The 16,950-nt window shown below is 41.7% G+C and overlaps 1 protein-coding gene across 1 annotated transcript in view; it reads right to left on the bottom strand.

Annotated features, from left to right (window-relative positions):
- Positions 1-783: 783 nt before the first annotated feature.
- The window catches only part of LOC118397438 (transcription elongation factor SPT6-like), a 31,895-nt gene continuing 15,728 nt past the window's right edge, over positions 784-16,950 (bottom strand). The window contains exons 23-37 of the mRNA XM_035792172.2: positions 8,237-8,404; positions 7,330-7,457; positions 6,951-7,158; positions 6,631-6,778; positions 6,289-6,431; positions 5,957-6,097; positions 5,121-5,316; positions 4,574-4,812; positions 4,276-4,389; positions 3,951-4,075; positions 3,336-3,448; positions 3,151-3,228; positions 2,476-2,654; positions 2,128-2,342; positions 784-1,897 (exon numbers count right to left, since the gene is read on the bottom strand). Coding sequence (XP_035648065.2) covers positions 1,711-1,897; positions 2,128-2,342; positions 2,476-2,654; positions 3,151-3,228; positions 3,336-3,448; positions 3,951-4,075; positions 4,276-4,389; positions 4,574-4,812; positions 5,121-5,316; positions 5,957-6,097; positions 6,289-6,431; positions 6,631-6,778; positions 6,951-7,158; positions 7,330-7,457; positions 8,237-8,404 — 2,382 coding nt within the window. The 3' untranslated portion in view covers positions 784-1,710. The remainder of the gene's footprint in view (positions 1,898-2,127; positions 2,343-2,475; positions 2,655-3,150; positions 3,229-3,335; positions 3,449-3,950; positions 4,076-4,275; positions 4,390-4,573; positions 4,813-5,120; positions 5,317-5,956; positions 6,098-6,288; positions 6,432-6,630; positions 6,779-6,950; positions 7,159-7,329; positions 7,458-8,236; positions 8,405-16,950) is intronic.

The following is a 16,950-nucleotide window of genomic DNA, read 5'->3' as shown; positions in this document are numbered from 1 at the left end:
ACTGGCAAATCTGGTGCAGTCCATGAGGAGGAGATGCACTGCAGTACTTAATGCAGTTGGTGGCCACACCAGATACGGACTTACTTTTGATTTTGACCCCCCCCCCTCCCCCCTTTGTTCAGGGACACATTATTCCATTTCTGTTAAGTCACATGTCTGATGAACTTGTTCAGTTTATGTCTCAGTTGTTGAATCTTATGTTCATACAAATATTTACACATGTTAAGTTTGCTGAAGATAAACGCAGATGAGAGTAAGAGGACGTTTCTTTTTTTGCTGAGTTTAGTAAAACAGTTGGACACTTCAGTAAGCAGTGACTGGTATTCAAAGCTTAAGTTACTGATGGTGTTCCAGACTGGGACTAGACCCAAGCATTCAGACCAGCTCAGTTTGGGGGGGAACAGAGTGTTTAAGCAGTACTGGCAACGTAGTAGGCTAGTTTGATCTGAGACAAAGTATAATAATTTCTCACCTCATACCACAGTATATTACATCAGCTGCATTGTCAGTGTTTTTCAATGGTCTTTTGAATGGAATCATATTGTATTTTGTATGGTCTGACTACTTGAGAGGAACAATTGTTCGCAATTGGCAAAGAAACAAGAGTCTTCAGTATTTGACATTTTTATGAAGGAAAGGCATTCAACAATGCTAACATGCAGCTTTAATTAGTACTGCAGGCTGGCACTGATAGATCTCTTCTTTGTTATGGACTCATTTTGTTTGTGGATTACATGAGAACATGATGAATACTAAAAATAACTGACACTGTTCTTACATGAGTTGAATTCAATTACAGGAAGTGAATTTTATAGTTTTAAAATACATTCATATGGGTTAAATACATTGACAGAGGATAACATTTAAGTGTACTGTATATTACGGGACAGCAGCTGTAATGTGAATATGTTGATGTAGCACAGTATGCACAGACCACAACATGTTTCAGTTGGCAATGCATTTAAAAATACAAAGTAAAAAAAATAATACAGTTAGTAAAAGTGCTTGAGGTCCTATACCTATTCTGTTCAACACTTCCAAGTAATACTGTCAATGTTCTTCATTGTGTTACACTCAGAGTAGACATGAAGCCTGTATAGCTAATGTAGGCTAAAACCTATACCTAATCAGCTCTCAGGCAATACACCAAGCAGCAACTGGATATGAATCCAGAAACGTACAAGTCATTAAAATGGCCTAAGACTCATGTGACAAAGATAAAATGGTATAGATATAATATACATGGTACTACAAATGGCCTTTTCAAACCCCTACTGAGAGATAGTTAATATTTATATAGCATATGTTACAGTAACCTCAGGTGTGATTCAGAAATAGTTTCCATTGGTTTTTGTTGCATCACATGCATTTGAAGTTAATACGCTTAAAACCTGGTTTAAACAAGGCATGCCGTTTTCATTGTTTCCAATACATTCCACTAAAATTGCAAGCGAGAAACAGTGCTACCAAAGAAGTGATAGTCAACGTTTCCAACCATCTTCTTTAGGTGAATTTGAAACAAACCACTGTTATCTAATACATTATCCACGTGCAATTCAGTCATCCACGTTGGTCACCATCATCTTATCCTTCAATGTGAACAACTGAAGCAGTGAAGTGTATGCAGTAATATATAATGAGTCCAGTTCATATACAGTACAGTAGGGGTGAGTAACAGTGGGATCGGGAGAAGGAAAGTCTACTCTGGACCTAGCGATCCATCTCATCCAGCAGCGGTGTGGCGTCTCCAGCGAGAGACATGGGCGTGCTCTCGATCATGGGGCTGGGAGAAGGTCGTGGGGTCATTCTGGGCCTCGTCTTCTTGCGCTCTGCCTCTTTCTCCTGGAGCCACTGCTCGGCCATCTTTCCCCAGTCCACTGCTGTGTGGGAAGTTGCCCTGAGGGTTGGGAGCGGGGAGAAAAGATAACTCACTATTTACTTACTCACTCACAATGTAGCAGTTGTATGCTTCCTGAACAATTAGAGGTAAGTTATCTGCCTTTGGAAACTTCTGTAAGTACGCAGCTACATACATGGACCATAATCTCTCCATTTGAATGACCCAAATTTAAATGGTTTCGCTATTGGATAATTCTGTCTAAGAGCTAGTTTTGAGAGGTGACTTACTTTGGTGTTGGTATCCTGTGGTGGCGGGAGGAGGATGTTGATGATGGTGTGGAGGAGGAAGGGCGGTGTCCATGTCCGTGTGAGGACTGGGGAGTGCTGCTGGGGTACTGGGGAGTGGTGATAGTCTGCTGCTGGCTGGGGGTGGGGGTGGTGTATGAATAGCTGGGCGTCAGAAGGGGAGTAGCAATCGGCTGCTGAGCTGGTGTGGCAAACACCTGGGACAGAAAAAAATAAGTTGAAGGGCTAATGTTGAACAGAAATATGAAAAACGGATAGAGATGAAAGTGCAAAGTTTTTGTGATTGTGACATTCAGATATACAGAAAGTGTCTGTGTATTCCAAACGTACATGATAGGCGCTGCTGCTCCCCCCTCCGCCGCTGCTGCCACCAGTATAGCCGTACTGGCTGGATGCCCATCCGGCTGGTGTGGTGTTGGGGTTCTGGCCCTGGCCCGTTACCGCGGCAATGGCACTGAACATCTGAGAGGTCATGTTCTGGGGGAGGGCGTTCACTGCACGAGTCAGATCTGAGTGACAGACGCACAGGGCATACATAATACATACAACTTTATACATTAGGAGAAGAATAAACAGAGAAACTGTTTCTTAAAAGTCCTTAAAATGCTGACGATTTCAACCTTAGGATGCATGAAGTGTTAAAAACCAATTGAGGTAACATACAGTATATCATAGCCATAGAAATCCTGGGGAGTGAGTATACGTACACAATAACTGACATAGGGCCGGAATAATACCAGTACCACGATACTCGTTAGTATCGTGGCAAGAAAACAAAGCACAAAGCAGATTTAACTTCTTTAGGAAAACAGCACTAATGCTGGAAACAAACATAATTATGTTGTCATCCAGAGTCACATGTATTTATTCTTACCAAGCTATAGCACACAATATTCTACATACAGCAGGTTTTTAAATAACCAAAGAGTTTTGTCTGCTTCGTGTTTTCCTTTTCGCCATGGACAAAATATGGCGATACTGGTATTGTTCCGGCCCTAAACTGACCTGCAATGTTAATATTGGCTGGCGTGGCATTGACAGAGGCTGGGGTTCGTGTTCTACTGCTGCTGCTGGGAGTAATCCCTGTAGGAGAAATACCAAATATCAGATAACAGAAGTGAATCTGTCATTAGAGCACGATTACACTGGACTGTAGGTTTCATTGTGTGGCATTCTGTGTATGCTCTGACCTGCCACTGGCTCCTGGAAATGGTCTTTGAACCAGCGGAAGAGTCCATTGACTGTGGGAAAAATCTGGCCTCTGTATCTGAACCCCTCAGGCGTGACAGTCACAAACTCAACCCTGCATGCCAGAGAAAAGTCATGCCATTCTGATTATGACAATATAACAATGACAGTACATCGTGACATTACAACACCACAGTATAGTACTTTATGAACACCACAGTATAGTACTTCACTGAACAGTGATAGCTACTGTGGATACATGTGACAAACCCTCCTGAGCGAGAAGTAAATAACGGTTAATGTTTATGTCCTTTCATGTCTCTAAACAAGCACCAATAATCACTCTCTCTTGGCAGGCAACAGCGGCAGAGACAAACAGGTTCTTTATGCTTCCCCTACTGTACTGACACACATTCTGTGTTTGGGTTTTGGGGGTGAGGCAGTTCCATTTCCAACACGAGAGCTTTTTTCTTTAGGGTGTCAATTGCACATGAAAGAAAATGAAGCCAAGTGCATCTCCAGCATTTCTAAATCTATGCAACTTCATGCATTGTATGAATGGGTGTTTATTTGGATGACAAAGGCAGCGGCTAGTGTGGTTGCAGTCCTGAGGTAACCTTGGTTTTCCGCGGGGCTGGTAACCGAGCAGAAACTTCCCTGGCAGCTCTCTACAGGCAGACACATAGTAGGGGATGAATGTAGGCTTTTCCTTCTTGCTTTTCACCAAGACCTCCTCCATTTTCTGCAATTCAAAAAACAGGGATGGCAGCTGATGATCAATCGAAGAGAATTGAAAATGTTTCTATCCCATCTGTCTCTTTGAAACTCTTATTCTCTCTCTCTCAAACACACACACGCTGGCAGATAGGCTGATACACACATAAATACACATTCATACACAATGATACTGTGAATTGAAAGAAAGTATATCCTTGTTCCTACCTTTCGGTCTCCACCATTGCATTCTTGAAAATACTTGTGACCAAGTAGATCGCGAGCAAATGCAGCCATTGGTTGAACGTATCTGGCTGTAATTTCATCCAGATCTTCAAATTCCTGAGAAAAAGGTCAAACAACCTAGTGAAACACATTGGTTTCATGCCAAATGGCGCTCTATTCCCTAAATAGTGCACTACTTCTGTAGATTATATAGGGAAAGGGTGCCATTTTGGACGCACATAATTATATTCATTCATGCATATACTGCTTCAAAATGAAGAAGCCTGTGAATGGAGCTGACCTCAGTGTTGATCCACAGGGTATGTCCCAGGCTGAAGGCATTCTCCTTGCCCTCCTCTCGTACGTCAATGTGCTGGTAGATGCCATCAGCAACCTTCCAAGTAACAGTCAGGTGGTTCTCTCCCTTACTGCTGGGCCTGATGATCACATCTCCCTGGTCCATGGACTCCATCATCTTCTCTGCCTGCTTGAAGTTGATGTTATGGAACGATGGGTGGGCTATCACCCTCTTGATGTAGGCTACAGGGAGTGGAAAGATGTATTTTAGCGTTTGGTATTATATTATTAGGCCTGGTTTGCCAGACACAGATGTAGCCTAGTCCTCAACTAAAATCACTTTAAATTGAACATTTTCAATGACCATGCTTCTTATTCCAGGACTAGGCTTAATCTGTGTCCCGGAAACTAGCCCAAAATCTACTTTTACTACCATTACCAAAATCAACCAATTATAAAAGATGAATCAAGAATGTAATTTTATCCATTTATCAATTCCAGCTATGTTCTCCATCTAGAGTTGTACAGTAAGATCTCAGACAGGTTCACACTTGTTCTCTGCTGTTTTTTCTTGGCCTCCTCCTCCTGCTTCACATCCTCTGTCTCAGTGTCAAAGTCGTAGTAGGTGTCCTTGGGAAGTTTCCACTCATTGTTCTTATCCGACAGGTCTGACGTCCGACAGGTCAGATCCACACTGAGCTTCTCAATGTCAATCTTCATGATCCTGCAGTGCACTGTCATGCCCACCTACAGCAGGTTCAAGTTAAAGTGTTATGACTTTTATAAAGTGCTATATGACTTATAGTGTTGTTACTTTTATAAAGTGCTATATGACTTATAAAGTGTTGTTACTTTTATAAAGTGCTATATGACTTATAGTGTTGTTACTTTTATAAAGTGCTATATGACTTATAAAGTGTTGTTACTTTTATAAAGTGCTATATGACTTATAAAGTGTTGTTACTTTTATAAAGTGATATGACTTATAAAGTGTTGTTACTTTTATAAAGTGTTGTTACTTTTATAAAGTGCTATATGACTTATAAAGTGTTGTTACTTTTATAAAGTGCTATATGACTTATAAAGTGTTGTTACTTTTATAAAGTGTTGTTACTTTTATAAAGTGCTATATGACTTATAAAGTGTTGTTACTTTTATAAAGTGTTGTTACTTTTATAAAGTGCTATATGACTTATAAAGTGTTGTTACTTTTATAAAGTGCTATATGACTTATAAAGTGTTGTTACTTTTATAAAGTGCTATGACTTATAAAGTGTTGTTACTTTTATAAAGTGTTGTTACTTTTATAAAGTGTTATATGACTTTGGTAATTGACTGGTAGTTATACTGAAATCGAGAGATATTTTGGGGGAAACTACAGTGATACCTTAACCCTTTCTTCAGGGTGCTTGACCACTTTGTCACTGAGGAACTTGGTAGGGATAAAGCCGGTGACTCCGTTGTCCATGCGACAGCGGACCCCAATAGCTTGGCCAGGGCAGGAGCCACTGTCAAAATGATTCCACACCTGCCAAAGAAAACAGAGGCTATGTCAGACTTTGTTGATCAAAAAGACAGCTGTGGTCAATAAAACTATAGCAACAAATAACAATAATCAAGGAACTTAAAACCCGATAGCCCACCACTTTTCAGATGGACTGTCACTCACAGTGTGCAAGTATAGATTGCAGCAGAATATGGAGCATATCAGATTCTCACCTCGCTGAGCTCAGGGAAGTTATCCTGCTGACAGAAAGGACACTGCCACAGACCTGTCTCATCATTCCTTATGGCCTGGTCATAACTCTCCCCCTGGGGGCGCCGGTGAGCAATGCCTGTCACCACACTGGTGATCAGTTTACCTAGAGAGCCACGAAGACAGACAGACCGAGACCATGAAAACAGTGTTGAGATACCAATAAGGGAGATATACATATTTTCTACTATGTCCACATTGGGGCTGTGACTCCCTGCACCAAAAAAGGTTGGTAGTGTGCGTGTTAACCCATCATTTTGAAAGAGATATCAATAAGGCCCTGGTTGAGAAGAAACATTACGTACCAATGTAAAAGGTCTCTGGTGTCTCCTTGGTGAGCAGGTTGAAGATCTCCTCTGTGTTAGGTCCTCTGTAGGTGGACCTCAGGTCTTTGTACCTGCAGCTCAGCTCAGCACGGATATCATACAGGGTGATGCCCTTGTTACCATAGCCCTGTGGACACAGAGAGTCTCAAACAGTGAGCACTACAATGTCCTCAGATCAGGAAGACGATGCAAGCTCTTCATAACCACCCAGAGTAGGACAACGGATGTGTTCCAAATGGCACCCTATTCCCTATATAGTGCACTACTTCTGGGATGCAGCCTACATCTCCCACACTGACCTGTCTTTCCAGCTCCTCAGCAAAGGCGTCCAAGTCTAGGTCTTTGAGCCGCTCTGGGTTTTCCAGGATCTCCTCCAGTGCTCCGGCTGGGTTGGCGTCCTCCGCTGACTCATCGTACTCCAGGGCATCCACGGCCATCTTCCTTGCCCACTCGTAGGTCTCTGGGTGCACCCGCGACCCGTCCAGAACCTCAATATAGGAGTCAGTACTGCAGGTAGGGAAAGACACTATGTAGTGAATTGGCTGTGTGATGATGTCAATAAAAGTAGTAGTGAATGTTACTATTATGAATGAAATTTCAAATCAAAATATGGTTTTTAGTCTCAGGAATTTTCTGCAGTATTGCATGAATGACCATGCCCAATGTTCTGAGACCGACCTGTCTCCAAGTGAAGCTGTGTCAATCTTGATGAAACCAGCACAGTTGATGAAGACCTTGGGGCCCATGTGACACATTGTGACCAGCTGAGTGCGGTTTTCCAGACGAGTGTTATTTTGCTTCAGGATCTGGAAACAGAGATGGATAAGTGTACATGTAAAAGTATCTATTCAGATGTCAGTACAGTAGAGCAGTGGTTCCCAAACTGTGGGTTGTGCAGGGTCCGGCTTCAAACTTACTCTTGAAAGTTGTAATAGTAGAATGCCAAAGGTGCAATTTCGAGTAGTGCATCATCAGAATTCTCTTGTCATGTCAGTCTTTGCATACCTTCGAGAGCTATTTATAACTTGTCAGAAATGTCCAGATCAACTTGCCCATGTCAGATAAAGTTTTCTAACTAGGTTTTTTTGCCTATAGATTTTGTGGTAATATTAGAGTCAATCAAATATCACATGAATACTCATTAGACATGTATAGAATTGCGAGAAAATTTGCATTAAAACCGCAAAATCTTCTCTGAACCCCATGACAAAATGTGTAGAATTGCAGAAAATTAACTTTAAACCTGCAAAATGTTCTCTCTACCAACAAGAGGGGTGTGAACAGTTTGTGTCATGAACAGTGCTTGCGCCCATAGAAATAGATGTGACGCGAGTGCAAGTGGGGAAGTGTGATTTTCCACAATGCTGGAAGGGGGGCCTGAGTGAAAAAGTTGAGGAACCCATGCAGTAGAGTACTGAGAAACTATAATAATAAAAACAAATAGGTACATACTGATACTGTATATTAATCAATTCTATCTGGTAACACTTGGTATATTGTTGCTTTTATATCTGTGTAGTAACATTGTAATTACATTGTATTAACATGTTGGCAATCTAGATGCCTTATGTGATCTATGTCTTACCCTGAGCAGGTGGGATCCCTTCCTGGGCCCCAGGCCACAGACGTACTGCACCAGGCTCTGGGTGTAGGGGTGGGCCATGGCCCGGTTCACATCCACACCCACTTCATTCACCCGGTTGATGAACTCACAGTACAGAGCATTCAGCAGGTCCTCCTTCACTACATGCTCCTGTGTGGGAAGAAAACAGAGAACAGTTAGACTCACTCTTTACAGACACATTGATTCACAGACTTTGATTCAAACCAGACTATGATTATCATGTACAGTCAACTAGATTTGCTACTGCATTAGGGTGATTCCAATTCAGCATGGCCCAAAAATATTTATGTTATCACAGATTGTTCTGGGAATTCTCACAAAAACTTAATTGGGAGGAAGGATGTTTAACATGCTTTTTACATTTGTATCACAACATTGTTTTAGAACCATTTTAGGCCTTTTTAAAACCTATACCTGCCTCCTGTAAGACCCTATGATCCGTGAACCGTACATGTTACAGACAACATCTTGGTGTTTGGAACAATATACTCTTTAAACACATTACATTTTGAGAATGTGCTCTCCATTTTATACATTGACATTATAGGTTACTAATCAATCACAGCTAGGGCTGTTACGGTGACCTGAGTCATGACCACAGTCAAATTCCACGTGACCATTTAGTCATTGTAACTAAGCCTCTCCAAGCTCTAATGCTGCTGATGGTCATTATTAGCCTACCAAACCCAGCACTCTGTTGTCCATCTAATGACTCTGGCATCAATGCAAATGTAATCGAAAATGTAATCTATAGGCTATTCAATTGCGTGAGAAAACAGAGTTTTGATGGCTTCTATTAAAAAGAGGTTCCCATCAGCTTTCTATAGGCTAGGCTTACTATACTACTAACCTAATATTAAGAAAATTGCTTTGTTTTACAACAGGTGTATAGCCTACCTGGCTGGAATGAAAATTAACCATGGCAGAAGCGTCCTCCATTTGCTATTAAAGTGCATAGATTACAATAATCCCCCCCTTGTCTCTGTTCTGATACAGGTGCATGACAATGGTCCATTCTAAATCAAAACTAATTTCACACATTCAGTATATTAATTAGCATACGTAAAGACAAGATCAAATTATGAATAGTCTGATGGGTGATATTATCACTTGTGATTTATATATCATTTTTACATTTTATTTCACCTTTATTTAACCAGGTAGGCTAGTTGAGAACAAGTTCTCATTTACAACTGCGACCTGGCCAAGATAAAGCAAAGCAGTGCGACACAAACAACAACAGAGTTACACATGTAATAAACAAACATACAGTCAATAACACAATAGGAAAGAAAGTCTATATACAGTGTATGCAAATGAGGTAAGATAAGGGAGGTAAGGCAATAAATAGGCCATAGTGACAAAATAATTACAATTTAGCAATTAAACACTGGAGTGAGAGATGATGATGTGCAAATAGAGATACTGGGGTGCAAAAGAGCAAAAAAAAGTTAGTAGTTGGATGGGCTATTTACAGATGGGCTATTTACAGATGGGCTATGCAAAGGTGCAGTGATTTGTGAGCTTCTCTGACAGCTGGTGCTTAAAGTTAGGGAGGGAGATATGAGTCTCCAGCTTCAGTGATTTTTGCAATTAGTTCCAGTCATTGGCAGCAAAGAACTGTAAGGAAAGGCGGCCAAAGTAGGAATTGGCATTGGGCGTGATCAGTGAAATATACCTGCTGGAGCGCGTGCTACGGGTGGGTGCTGCTATGGTGACCAGTGAGCTGAGATAAGGTGGGACTTTACCTAGCAAAAATGACCTGGAGCCAGTGGGTTTGGCGACAAATATGAAGCAAGGGCCAGCCAACGAGAGCATTCAGGTTGAAGTGGTGAGTAGTATATGGGGCTTTGGTGACAAAATGGATGGCACTGTGATAGACTGCATCCAATTTGCTGAGTAGAGTGTTGGAGGCTATTTTGTAAATGACAACGCCGATGTCAAGGATCGGTAGGATAGTCAGTTTTCAGAGGGTATGTTTGTTTAGCAGCATGAGTGAAGGATGCTTTGGTGCGAAATAGGAAGCCGATTCTAGATTTAATTTTGGATTGGAGATGCTTAATGTGAGTCTGGAAGGAGAGTTTACAGTCTAACCAGACACCTATTTGTAGATGTCCCCATATTCTAAGTCAGAACCGTCCAGAGTAGTGATGCTGGACGGGCGGGCAGGTGCTGGTAGCGATCGGTTAAAGAGCATGCATTTAGTTTTACTTGCATTTAAGAGCAGTTGGAGGCCACGGAAGGAGAGTACGGCATTGAAGCTTGTCTGGATGTTAGTTAACACAGTGTCCAAAGAAGGGCCAGAAGTATACAGAATGGTGTCGTCTGCGTAGAGGTGGACAAGAGAATCACCAGCAGCAAGAGCGACATCATTGATATATACAGAGAAAAGAGTCTGCACGAGAATTGAACCCTGTGGCACCCCCATTGAGACTACCAGAGTTCCGGACAACAGGCCCTCCGATTTGACACACTGAACTCTGTCTGAGAAGTAGTTGGTGAACCAGGCGAGGCAGTCATTTGAGAAACTAAGGTTGTTGAGTTTGCCTATAAGAATGTGGTGATTGACAGAGTTGAAAGCCTTGGCCAGGTCTATGAATACAGCTGCACAGTATTGTCTCTTATCGATGGAGGTTATGATATCATTTAGGACATTGAACGTGGCTGAGGTGCACCCATGACCAGCTCTGAAACCAGATTGCATAGCAGAGAAGGTACGGTGGGACTCGAAATGGTCTGTGATCTGTTTGTTAACTTGGCTTTCGAAGACCTTAGAAAGGCAGGATAGGTCTGTAGCAGTTTGGTTCTAGAGTGTCTCCCCCTTTGAAGAGGGGGATGACCAGGGCAGCTTTCCAATCTTTGGGGATCTCAGACGATACGAAAGAGAGGTTGAACAGGCTAGTAATAGGGATTGCAACAATTTCATCTGATAATTTTAAAGGGGGTCCAGATTGTCTAGCCCGGCTGATTTGTAGGGGTCCAGATTTTGCAGCTCTTTCAGAACATCAGCTATCCTGATTTGGGTGAAGGAGAAATGGGGGAGGTTTGGGCAAGTTGCTGTGGGGGGTGCAGGGCTGTTGACCAGGGGTAGGGGTGGCCAGGTGGAAATCATGGCCAGCCGTAGAAAAATGCTTATTGAAATTCTCAATTATCGTGGATTTATTTATGTTTCCTAGCCTCAGTGCAGTGGGCGGCTGGGAGGAGGTGCTCTTATTCTCCATGGAATTTACAGTGTCCCAGACCTTTTTGGAGTTTGTGCTGCAGGATGCAAATTTCTGTTTGAAAAAGCTAGCCTTTGCTTTTCTAACTGCCTGTGTATATTGGTTCCTAACTTCCCTGAAAAGTTGCATATCGCGGGGGCTATTCGATGCTAATGCAGTACGCCACAGGATGTTTTTGTGCTGGTCAAGTGCAGTCAGGTCTGGAGTGAACCACGGGGTATATCTGTTCCTGGTTCTACATTTTTTGAACGGAGCATGCTTATTTAAGATTGTGAAGAAAGCACTTTTAAAGAATAACCAGGCATCTTCAACTGACGGAATGAGGTCAATATCCTTCCAGGATACCCGGGCCAGGTCGATTAGAAAGGCCTGCTCGCTGAAGTGTTTTAGGGAGCGTTTGACATTGATGAAGGGTGACCCCTTAGAGGGTTGTTTGACTGCAGACCCATTACGGATGCAAGCAACGAGGCAGTGATCGCTGAGATCCTGGTTGAAGACAGCAGAGGTGTATTTGGAGGGAAGGTTGGTTAGGATGATATCTATGAGGGTTCCTATGTTTACGGATTTGGGGTTGTACCTGGTAGGTTCATTGATAATTTGTGTGAGATTGAGGGCATCAAGCTTAGATTGTAGGATGGCCGGGGTGTTAAGCATGTCCCAGTTTAGGTCACCTAACAGCACGAACTCAATCAATTCACATATGGTGTCCAGGGCACCTGAACTGGTCGTCTAGTACGTTTCGGAACAGAGAGTAAAATGAGCATGTTTCTGGGCGCGGAAGAATAGATTCAAGGCATAATGTACAGACAACGTGAAGGTAAACCTAGGCATTGAGTGATGATGAGAGAGGTATTGTCTCTAGAGACATAAATGAAACCAGGTTAGGTTACCGCATGTGTGGGAGGTGGGACAAGAGGGTTAGCTGAGGCATATTGAGCAGGGCTGGAGGCTCTACGGTGAAATAAGACAATCACTGACCAAAACAGCAATGGACAAGGCATATTGACATTAGGGAGAGGCATGCGTAGACGAGTGATCACAGGGTCCAGTGAGGAGCTGGGCGGGCTGGAGACACGGCGATTCAGACAGCTAGCAGGCCGGGGCTAGCAGAAGGGCCTTAGAGGGACGTTGCGACCGAAGAAGTCTGTTGTAGCCCCCTCATGCAGTTACATCGGCAGACCAGTTGTGATGGGTCAGCAGGGGTTGCTTCAGGATAGAGACGTTAGATAGGAGAAGCCAATCGGATAGCAGCTAGCTGCGATGATCCAGGTGAAGAGGTTCAGAGCTTGCGGTATGAATCCAGAGATATGGAGAAGAATAAGTCCGATAAGCTCTGGGTTGAAACGCGCTGTGCAGACTGGCAGGAGTTGTCCGGGCTAAAGGTTAGCTGATGACCGCTAGCAGTGTCTAGCTGACTACTAGCTAGTAGCTAGCTTCTGTTGGGGGTTCCGGTTCTAAAGTAAAGAAAATAGCTGATCTATACCACATTGGGTGAGGCGGGTTGAAAAATATTAAAAATATATGTGAAGAAAAAATATATAAAAAGATATATATAAAGATATATACACGGGACACGACACGATGAAGACAAAGACGCCTGACTGCTATGCCACTTGTGAATTATATATTATCACTTGTGAATGATGTATTATCACTTGTGAATGATGGATTATCACTTGTGAATGATGCCCAGCGTGTGCAGTAAAGGCAAGAAACAGCACATGCCTTTTTTCTGTGTGACCTTTTCAAATCATAGTCGCACACCTCATGTAGTCTAGCCCATAAGCCTATATGTTTTGATAAGGTTTGTATCACAATTTAAGTGACCAAATTACTTCTTAAAATGAAGCACAATCCGCTTTACAACTGGTGTAGAGCCTTACTGGTATACAAAGTGGGTGTGTGAGTTTCAAGTTTAGGGAAGATACATTTCACCATAAATATGCACCTTTATAATAAAGCATTACATCCACAATCTCATTTGCGGTGACTTTTGAGGACAGTGTTTTCCCGCTAATTGATTTTGGAATATTTGTGCTTATAGCCTACTGCCGTGTGCGCATTGCTGCACTTATAATGTGAAGAAATAGCCTAATAGTTTAAAAAAGTTAAGATAAACATTCTGATCTGTTGCATCAGCCTCATTGCTTTTTTTGTTGCACCAATTTCAATGATTTTACTGAGTTAATGTTCATTTGAAGAAATCAATCAATTGAAATAAATTCCTTAGGCCTTAATCTATGGATTTCACATGACTGGGAACAGATACCTTGAAGAAAATGGGCCTCAGGATCTTGTTGCGGTGTTTTTGTGTATTGAAATTGCCAATCGATAAAATGGTATTGTGTTTGTTGTCCGTAGCTTATGCCTGCCCATACCATAACCTCACCATGGGTTCACAATGTTGACATCAGAATACCGCTCACCCACACGACGCCGTACACACAGTCTGCGGTTGTGAGGCCGGTTGGACGTACTGCCACATTCTCTAAAACGACGTTGGAGGCGGATCACAGTAGAGACATTAACATACAATTCTCTGCCAACAGCTCTGGTGGACATTCCTGCAGTCAGCAGGACAACTGCACGCTCCCTCAAAACTGTGGCATTTTAGAGTTACCTTTTATTGTCCCCCAGCACAAGGTACACATGTGTAATTAGCATGCTGTTTAATCAGCTTCTTGATATGCCACATTTTCCAGGTTGATGGATTATCTTGGCAAAGGAGAAATGCTCACTAATAGGGATGTAAACACATTTGGGCATTAAATTTGGGAGAAATAAGCTTTTTGTGCATATGGAACATTTCCAGGATATTTTACTTCAGTTTATGAAACATGGGACCAACACTTTACATGTTGCGTTGATATTTTTGTTCAGTGTAATTTGGGTTCTATCGCATCCCACAACTGTCCCAGAGTATGTTTGGAATATTTATTTCTCACACAGAAGGACAAGTTGACCAATAGAATAGGTAAACTTTTGTACTATGGGTGATTTTAGATTGACATAGGCTAGTGCTTTCGCTGTTCGTTAGGCCAATCATCTTGCTGGCTGACAAAAACTAAATGTGGACAGTTCTTCTAACATCTTCAATATGCACCTCGGAATTCGGTAAGAGGGACACGCGTGCAGTTACGTCCCCGATGTGTCGGTCTTCACTTGTAGCCTACTTCGGAGCTGAGATGCCTGTGAGAAGGACCCGATCACGTGACGGGCAATGGCTAATAACAATTGAGATATCTGAGAGAGTCATGTAAGTGAGAGGTGCTTTGGACCACGGCTGCCAAGAGAAGGGAATTCTAATTATTATATTCAGCCCAAGGGCAGAACGGCCGCAAAAGGCATGGATTTTTTAGGGGGCATTACGGCCACACAAGGGAGATGCCGCCAATAAATTCAAGGCACGTGAGAATATTATCAAGTACTTGTCAAATTATGAATGAGAGACTGATGAAATGTGTGCAACCTGCACAAGAAACAAAGCAGAGCTCATGCCTTCCATGCAACTTTTTTCAAATCATCATTAGTCACATCATGCAGCCTTAGAATATATATATAAAATAATCTAAACCTACAATGTTTGTATAACAACTATAGTTGTTAAATTTAAGCATTTATGAATACCTATTTCCTAGTTAAGCGCTCAATACAGAGTAGCTGCACATGCGCACTCCCTCGGAAATCATTTGGAGAAAATATCCTTTCTATTTTATTCGGCTAAGTTCAATTGTATTCTTCATACTATAAAATAATATAAAATAATGCCACGGAATTCTAAGCCAATCTTGTATGCTAAATGAACTAGTGTGGCCCACAGCCATATGGCATAGCTAGATCAGGGCATAACATACGGACATTTCAGAGTATGCTATTCTGTTCTTCTGAAATAGCCAACATTTTCTTTATAACATGTTTCTTAAGACCTGTTTAAAATAAATAATGGATTTATTGTGATTGTGAGGGCTATATTAAATGGGTTTATTAGACTTTTTTTATGTAGACATTTCAAAAGGTCTGCATCAGTGGCTTGTAGGCTATGCGTGGAAGCCAGGAGATGCAAAACGTGTTTATGTTAATTACCGTAAGACTGGCAGTAAGGAGTATGATGGCACCAAGGTGTTGTCTGTATCATATACGGTTCACAGATCATTGGGTCTTACAGGGGGGATGTATGGGTCAAAAAGGTCCTAAAATGGCCACTTTCATCATGATTTTACAAAAAATGTAAAAAGCACATCAAACATTCTTCCTCCCAATGAAGTTTCTATGTGAGAATTTTGAGAACAATCTAAACCCCCCCCCCCCCGTCCATTTAGTAGGGGTTTGTAAAGGATCTCTGTAAGCTCTGTGTGATTTCATCAAAGCCACCAGTAGGTGATGTTTATCTCCCAAGCATGCCTGGCCTAATGGAAACAGGAGTTGCGTCCTGAATGGCACTCTATTCACTGTATTGTGCACTTCTTTTAACCTGTCTAGGACTGGGACCCCATTCCGCTAGCGGAACCCCTCGCCAACAGCCAATGAAATTGCAGGGCACCAAATACAAATCAACAGAAATCTCATAAATCAAATTTCTCAAACATACAAGTATTAGGCATAATTTTAAGGATAACATTCACATTAATCCAGCCACAGTGTTTGATTTAAAAAATGGTTTACAGTGAAAGCTCCACAAACGATTATGTTAGTTCACCACCAACTCACAGAAAAACCCAGCCATTTTTCCAGCCAAAGAGAGGAGTCACAAAAAGCACAAATAGAGATAAAATTAATCACTAACCTTTGATGATCTTCATCAGATGACACTCATAGGACTTCATGTTACACAATACATATATGTTTTGTTCGATAAAGTGCATATTTATATAAAACCATCTCAGTATACTTTGGAGCGTTACGTTCACTAGTTCCAAAAACATCTGGTGATATTCCACATCATTTTACAGAAATACTTATTAGAAATGTCGATGAAAATACAATTGTTAGACATGGAAATATAGATACACTTTACGTAATGCAACCGCTGTGTCAGATTTCAAATACACTTTACGGAAAAAGCATAATCTGAGAACGGCACTCATAGCCCAAACCAGCCAGAGAAATATCCACCATGTTGGGTAGTCAACATTATTCATGTATAGCATTATAAATATTCACTTACCTTTGATGATCTTCATCAGAATGCACTCCCAGGAATCGCAGTTCCACAATACATGCTTGTTTTGTTCGATAATGTCCATAATTTATGTCCATTTATGTCCAATAGCTTCTTTTGTTAGGGCGTTTGGTAAACAATTCCAAGAGCGTGTTCTCGTCCAGTCGGCCAAAAAGTTAAAAAAGTTATATTACAGGTCGAAGAAACTTGTCAAACTAAGTATAGAATCAATCTTTAGGATGTTTTTATCATAAAAGTTCAATAATGTTCCAACCGGAGAATTTCATTGTCTGTAG

The sequence above is a fragment of the Oncorhynchus keta genome, chromosome 18 (assembly GCF_023373465.1).
Source record: "Oncorhynchus keta strain PuntledgeMale-10-30-2019 chromosome 18, Oket_V2, whole genome shotgun sequence".
Classification (NCBI taxonomy): Eukaryota; Metazoa; Chordata; class Actinopteri; order Salmoniformes; family Salmonidae; genus Oncorhynchus; species Oncorhynchus keta.
Note: the sequence above shows the minus strand (reverse complement) of the source record. Positions and strands in the feature narration are given on the sequence as shown.